This window comes from Acanthochromis polyacanthus, chromosome 15 (assembly GCF_021347895.1).
Source record: "Acanthochromis polyacanthus isolate Apoly-LR-REF ecotype Palm Island chromosome 15, KAUST_Apoly_ChrSc, whole genome shotgun sequence".
NCBI classification, from domain to species: domain Eukaryota; kingdom Metazoa; phylum Chordata; class Actinopteri; family Pomacentridae; genus Acanthochromis; species Acanthochromis polyacanthus.
In genome coordinates, this window is record NC_067127.1 from 20247394 (window position 1) to 20255454 (window position 8061).

At 42.4% G+C, this 8061-nt stretch overlaps 1 protein-coding gene across 1 annotated transcript; it reads right to left on the reverse strand.

Moving 5' to 3' along the window:
- Positions 1-510: 510 nt before the first annotated feature.
- aprt (adenine phosphoribosyltransferase) lies at positions 511-8039 on the reverse strand. Its single transcript, XM_022200339.2, has 5 exons — positions 7646-8039; positions 4559-4662; positions 3629-3762; positions 3108-3186; positions 511-1639 (listed from the first exon to the last, which is right to left on the reverse strand). The coding sequence occupies exons 1-5, from the start codon at positions 7861-7863 to the stop codon at positions 1500-1502; spliced, it is 675 nt and encodes a 224-aa protein (XP_022056031.1). The 5' UTR covers positions 7864-8039; the 3' UTR covers positions 511-1499.
- Between the last annotated feature and the right edge of the window lie 22 nt (positions 8040-8061).

Consider the following 8061-nt stretch of genomic DNA (forward strand, 5'->3'; position numbering starts at 1 on the left):
AAGTCAGCGCCCCAGTAGCTCAACAGACTGAGTGGGCGACCCATAAATGGGGGCTATAGTTCTTGATGCAGCGGTCATGGGTCCAAATCCAGCCCACTGCCGTTTGCTGCAGGTCCTTACCCCATTCTTCTCCCCATTTTCCTGTTTCTCTCTCAATAAAAGCTGTAATAAGGCCAAAAAAAACCTTCAAAAATCCTACAAGTCCTGTTGATTTTTACTGAAGCTCCTACACTTACCATGACCTGGATGACTGACAATCTTCACAGACATGAGTCGTAACATCACTCATGCAGTATTTCCCACCAAGTTTGCTAATACTGCTACCATTAACCACTACTTACACATGACACTATCAGCAAAAACTAAGTCTGTTTTATTTCTTACAACTTTGTTTTCATAAGAGTGTGAGAACATTTCCACTGTAAAAACTCTGTATTGTGCGGTAGATAAATTTGTTTTGTATGCATAGAAATGGCAGATTCCCTTTATAATCACATCAGTCAGACAATGTATTTTTAGGCATAGATTTATAATCGTGTTTGAGGTTTGAATACAAAAGCAAAAGTTGTATAAGTGCTGAAAATCTTCCATCCTGCCTAGGACAACAGTGCTTACATGGTCACATCTCAACGGTACAGCTTTAAATGGAACAATCTGGTTGAAGTCTCCACATAAATAAACCTGAGGGTTACGTGTTACTTCCTTCGCCTCCACTTATTATTCTTTTGGCCTCTTATTGCAATAAATGGCATTTTTCTCCACCAGCGATGATAAGAAGTGTTACAACTCGGCTCCAAAAGTAGTCAGTAAAGGTCATTATTAAGAACTTCCCCTCGGAGTAATGAGCACAGTTTCATGCCTCCATCAAACAATAACACTTTAAGACCCTTTGAATTCTCCAAAAGAAAGGAAATACACTGAAAATAGCTAAGACACAACTTAGCTACAGTTATTTTTGTAAATACTCATGCCTGTTAGTCAGAGTAACGTATCCCAGCTAGCTAACTGTTCCACCACATTGTTAGCATCGCACAGCTTAACATCTCAAGTCATATTTCTGTTCTCAGTGTTAAATGGATATTGCACCTCCTTACTGAATAAATTAGATACAGATGAAGAGGACAATACAATAAAACAAAAACTGCTAAAAAAAAAAAAAAAGAAAAAAAGTATGGACATGGTAAGTGAGTCACAGGTAACATGTTCCCGCCATGCAACCTCTAGATCTTATTTTACACTTTCTAAGAACCCTTAAGGATCTGTGAGAATGAAGCTGTCTTCCTCTCTTAAGCTTAGTCAGACTCTAGCTGTGCAGCCAAAACATTAACACATCATGAATTAATGACAAAACATTTTAAATTTCAGCACTGAATGAAACTGAGAAGAAGATGCACGATTGAAATGAGAGGAACTGTGAAATTGTTGCTGAGTTGGAGAGGTTTCTTGTTTTCTTGCACCATGCACTTGACTTGTCTAGATTGTGGTGTCTCCAGAAGTCCTCAGTACTGAACCAGGGAAAACACATTGTGCAATTTCAGTTTGTCGATGCCGTTCAGCTCTTTGAGCTCGATGACCACCATGCAGCCCAGAACCTCAGCCTGCAGCTTCTTCATCAGCTCACAGGCCGCATATAATGTTCCTGCAACACACAAATCTTGTATTAAAAATTCATCTGTGCAACGTAATCAACAAGTAAGAAAAAAAAACATTCAGACATCTACCTTGTTAGAGACCAAGATAAAAATCTTAATATGACAAGCCGTTGATTAACCATTCTTAAAAGTCAGTATTTTTTTAAATTTTTTTTTTTTTTACATATTGTTACGGTCCCAGAGCCTTTGTCTGCTGTTGCTCTTCTTGCAGGGCTCTGGGTGGGCGGAGCTGCAATCAGCTAACCAGCCACACCTGGGAAGGGCAACAGGCTATATGAGCTTGCTCTGCTGTCTCTGCCACTCTGCTCTCTGTGTCTGGCTCTGCTTTGCCACTGCTCAGCTCCTCACTGCTCCACTCCACTCCTACAGCCAGCCATGTGGTCCTTGGTGGTATTTTGTTTTGTTTTACATTGACAACACACCACTGATTCAAGCTACCACACTCCATTATTATGTTTTGTTCTCAATAAATACTCTTTGGTGACCATTAAATCCTCTGTGCATTTCCTCCTTTGTTGCGGCATCCGGAGCCGGTCGTAACAATGCACAGGTGTAGCTTCCAGGTTCCAAAGCAGTATAACAGTTTACACACACTGCATTCTGTTTAAGTCCACCCAGCTCTTATCTACACACCGCTGAGCCCTCATTAGGGTTGCAGGGGGCTGGAGTCTATCCCAGTTGAAGGTGAAGGCAGGATACACCCTGGACAGGTCAGCAGTCTATCACAGGGCTGCATATAGAGACAAACCATCACATTCACACCTGTAGACAATTTAGAATCACCAATTCACCTCAGCATGTTTTTGGACTGGGCTGCACAGTGATGTAGTGGTTAGCACTTTCGCCTTGCAGTAAGAAGATCCCCGGTTCAAATCCCGGACTGGGCCTGGGATCTTTCTGCATGGAGTTTGCATGTTCTCCCTGTGCATGCGTGGGTTTTCTCCGGGTACTCCGGCTTCCTCCCACAGTCCAAAAATATGCTGAGGTTAATTGATAACTCTAAATTGCCCGTAGGTGTGAATGTGAGTGCGATTGTTTGTCTGTATATGTAGCCCTGTGACAGACTGGCGACCTGTCCAGGGTGTCCCCTGCCTTCGCCCAAGTCAGCTGGGATAGGCTCCAGCACTCCCTGCAACCCTAGTGAGGATAAAGCGGTGTATAGAGAATGGATGGACACTTCAAGGGATCCCCAAACAAATTACTGGCTTGAACAACTACAGCATTCTGAGTTTTACTTCAGCAGATTAACTTCCTTAAAGATTTCCCACTGAACACAACAATGAATGCTCTCTTGATGACTGTCCTTCATGTGAGAGGAATTCTCCAATTTTGTGGTAAAAGCAGATGGATAAAGTATGAGTCAGGAAAGATGTTTATTTGTGAACAGTGCTATCTAGTCAGACTGAATCCAGTAAACATGGTGGTTACAGAGCAGAAGCAGGACAAAATCCGTACCTCCAGTGGCTAGAAGGTCATCGATGAGCAAAACCTTCTGTCCAGCAGCCACTGCATCCTCCTGGACTTCTGCTTCTGCCTGGAGAACCAGAAGTAGGATTGTTAGGAAATATTGCAGATTAGATACACTGCAATGACGCCTGTTGAGTGAATGCAGACTCTGTGGTTCTTTGCAGCATCGAGTGAAACTGTTTACGACTAAAGCAACAATGAGGAGACAGCTAAGTTCTCTGTAAAGAAAAAATGTGCTCAGTGGCCCAGATATCTGACTGGAGCAAAGGTTCATATTGCAGTACTGACATAGCCAACTACTCTATGAAAATACAAATTGAGGCAGGTTTTGCAGTAATGGCTCATTTTGTGCCTTTGTCTTCTAAGTGGCACATGGTAGGCATTGTCAAATAAAGTGCCATTTAATCATATAAACACAATTATCGCGCAACCACAAATTTTTGAAAATCTGTTAATTCAACCCTAGATAGGATCATAAAACGACTGAGTGTTTGTGCATTTGTGCTTACCTTGCCATACTCCAAATCGTAAGACACAGACACGGTGGCTCCAGGCAGTTTACCTTTCTTTCTGATTAGGACAAAGCCAATACCCAGTCTCTGGGAAAGCAGAGGCCCAAACAGAAAACCACGAGCATCTAAGCCTGCACACAAACAACAGGAAAAAGATGGTAACAGGAGCACACATGAGACAGATACATGAGGCAAGGCAAGTTTATTTGTACAGCACAATTCATACACAAGGCAATTCAAGGTGCTTTACAACAGCAAAGAAACACATTCAGAAAAATGATTTAAAAGTAGACAAGCATTGCAAGCATAGAAGTAAAACATAAAAATATACATTAAAAGACAAGAAAATAGATTGAGATTTAAGGGAAAGCTGTGGTTTTCGGGTCTGTTTTAAAAGAGCCGATAGTTTGAACTGATCTCAGGTATTCAGGAAGTTTGTTCCACAAATGACGAGCATAATAGCTGAATGCTGCTTCACTATTCTTGGTTCTGGTTCTGGGAAAACACAGTAAACTTGTCCCTGATGACCTGAGGGCTCTGGATGCTTTATATGGAGATAACAAGTCAGGGATGTATTTTGGTCCAGGATCATTCAGAGCTTTGTAAACCAGGAGTAAGATTTTGAACTCTATCCTTTGGCTAACAGGAAGTCAGTGCAGTGATCTGAGGACTGGTGTATTGTGGTCCAGTTTCCTGCTGCTAGTTAGGACTCTGGCAGCAGCATTCTCAGCTGCAGCTGCTTGATCGATTTCTTGTTAAGACCTGTAAAGACACCATTGCAATAATCTAACCTACTGAAAACAAATGCATGAACACGTTTCTCTGAGTCTTCTCTAGACAGGAACTTCAGGGCAGGATAAGACTGTTTCTTTAAGGTTCATTGGGTATACCAGTTTACATTAAAAGGAATTTGTTCCACTTTCTTACCTACAATCAGATCCACCTGCTGATGATTGTTCCTCACATGTTCTTCAAACAAGTCAATTACTGCTGTGAGAGCAGCGGGATCCTTCAGGATGGGACAAATGTCTCTGTGGGATTCACAAACATTACATTAGTATGATCCAGTTATTTAAAATGAACATCAATATAACATGGATACCTGCATTATATATTTAACGTATTCCTCAAGCAGTTTACTTGGTTGGGCGACCTAAATATTTAGTAGCTGAAAATATTTAATTAAATACATACCAGTCAGAAATTTAGAAAATGCATTCTATTTAGATTTATTTTTACTATTGTCTAAATTGTATAGCAATACTCAAGACTTCAAACCGATTAAACAATGCAAACAGAACTATGTAGCACACAAAATGTGTTAAACCAAGCAGATTATGGTTCTTTTTAGATTTCCCCCAAGCAGCCACTGTTTGTTTTGAAGACATTCAGGTTCATCCTCGAATCTATCACCTATCCATTTTATTTCCTGTCCCACCTGCTTTTCACCAGAGCTTGTGTGTAATTTCAGCCTAACTGGAAAAGGTCCTGAACAAACACAAATATTTAATTAGCTTGTTCTGTACGGATGAATATTCAGTCGTTAAAATGAGAAGAGGGGCAGGTTAATGTGGTCTCTACCCTTAGGCCCAGTGAAACAGCCTTGACTTGCAGGTAGAACAATAAACATGCAACTGTATTAACTGAACTGTGTTTGTTATTTGGCAAGAATAAATATGTGCAGGCTGATGGATGAAAGTGCAGACAGTGTTAGCATTGTTGCCTCGCAGCTAGAAGATCCCTGGTTCGTGGAGTTTTAGCAGCTGTTACGGCCACCAGTAGTGGTGTGCCATTTGTTTTGAGGCGGTGTTTTATTGGGTCTTTGTGTGGGAGAAATTTGTGTGTGGGTTCAACTGTGGCTTTTGCAGAGTCTTAGGAACCCCAGCTGCCGGCCGTTTCAGCTGATGAGACAGAGCTGATGACGACCTGCACTCCAGTCTGGTTCTCCCCGCTCCTCTCCCATCTCCCTCTGTGCAGGTGGGCTGTGCCGGTTGGGTGTGGCTATGGCCCCTCCTCCTAATCTGGGCTATTTAGCCAGATCTGGCACACCTATTCTCCCTCTGCTCCTGCTGGGTGTTGCTTCTGTAGTTCGGTTTGGCTAGGGAGTTTAGTTGTTTTCTTTGTGTTTAGCTTAGTTACAAACTCTGTTAGCCTTCGTTATGTTTTATTCCGTTCTTTGTTTTAGCAACACCCACCAGTCTTGTGTTTCATTGTCACTTTTCCGTTCCTTTTACTACTAAGCAATAAATCCCTTAACCAAAACCAACACCATCTGGTTATTTTGTTGCATCCAGCCAACCCCGGGAGGTTGGATCGTAACAAGTGGGGGCTCGTCCGGGATATCTTAATGGTCCCACAGCTTTACAGGTAAGGTGATTTCATTGCTTAGTAGCTTATTTTGGTGTTGGTGGTGGGTAATAGGTTTGAGGTGGTTGATGGCTTTTGTGTGTGTACGAACCTGGGGTTTGTATTTTAAGGGGAGGGGTGTTACGGCCACCAGTATTGGTGTGCCGTTCGTTTTGAGGTGGTGTTTTATTGGGTCTTTGTGTGGGAGAAATTTGTGTGTGGGTTCAGCTGTGGCTTTTGCAGAGTCTTTGGAACCCCAGCTGCCGGCCATTTCAGCTGATGAGACAGAGCTGATGATGACCTGCACTCCAGTCTGGTTCTCCCCGCCCTTCAACCATCCGGATTGGGCCACCCTCCAGCTCTTCCTCCTCGGACCAATCAGAGGCAGCCAGGCACCACACCTGCTACCTATAAAGTGCCACCATGCCATTAGTCTTGGTGGCTGGTATTTTGACCAGTCCACCCTGGTGCCTCTTCGTATTGTGGCTTTGTATTGTTGTTCTGTGTGGTCTTTCGGTCTGGAAGCACTTGTGGTGGGTGCTACAGACAACTTCGACCTTCTGTTGGCTTTAGTTTAGTGTGGAGCCCTATGTATCAGTGGAGACTGAAGCTCCAATTCGTAGTCTGCCAACTGTGTGTAGAAGCCACTTTGTATTTTGAGCTTTTGTGACCTGTGCTCAGTATGTATACTTATTCGGAGGCACCAGTGTTTAGTTCGTTTTGTACACCTTTTGTATTAGTTTTTGTTCCTGGTGGTGGGTGTTGCTTCTGTAGTTCGGTTTGGCTAGGGAGTTTAGTAGTTTCCTTTGTTTGGCTTAGTTACAAACTCTGTTAGCCTTTGTTTTATTCTGTTTGTTTTAGCAACACCCACCAGTCTTGTGTTTCATGGTCACTTTTTTGTTCCTTTTACTACTAAGCAATAAATCCCTTAACCAAAACCAATGCCATCTGGTTATTTTGTTGCATCCAGTCAACCCCAAGAGGTTGGATTGTAACACAACATAAAGGAGAAACTCATTAGGCAGGTGGTCATGTATACCTGATCGGTGGAAATCTGATCAATATCAGTATTATTTCTCCGTAGTTTGTGCAATACCACTTGCGGATTTATGTAATATTTAACCTTCATCTGCAGTATTTTGATCTCATGATGCCTTATCTGTATTTTATTATGTGATACTAATTTACTACCTCAGTCGTATGCTTATCTTTACATTCAGTAAAGCATTGCACTTCTATCTTATTGCTTTTCTTCTAGGCATTGCATTTTCTCATGTTACGCAATTTGATTTCTGAGCAATATCTGGCAAGAGAATTTCTTTGGGGATTGGTAAAGTTTACCGTTATCTCAGGTCTCATAAAATCTGTTTATGGAGTGGACATTCAACAGTCACACATCAGCAGTCAGCACCCACACAGTAAACTTTCCCTCTCAGCCTGAATGCACTCCACCACTTCCTGACTTTTGGGTGAAACCACATACTTCTCTACGTGTTTAACACCAGAATAACTGCTTCCTTGGCAACAGGTGGCAACACGTGTCAGAGGCTGTATCAGGTGGAAGCGTTACGTCGACGCACAGCGTGTGGAAGTGGGAGCATGCGGGGATCAGGTCTAGAGATGGAGCTGCAGGGAAGAGGTCTGAATGAGGGCTGCTGAAGATCTTACCTGAACAGGATGCCTTTCTTCGGAAAATCTGGAAAAGCTCGGATGTGTCTGTGGACCAGCTGGAGCTTTGATACTGAGCCTGCTGCCATGCTAGCCGTTCGGTTCTCACCTGCTCTCTTCTCACTGATCCCTCCTCTCTTGTAGTCTTTGTCCCTTTTCCTTCCTGACCAGCGACCAATCAGAAGCGTCACCGCCCTCCTCTGGACTGAAGTGCTCATGTTTTACCATAGACTGTAAATATATAGTCTGTTTTATACACTGCCGACCTCCATTCAGTCGTAATGATTAATGCAGAATCCACACCAAACAGTCAAATATTTCAGAATATAATTATTATGCTTTAACGCTGTAAGACCCAAATAAATTAAAAAAAAAATGGCAAAAAATTATTATGATAATGGCAACATATAGAAAAA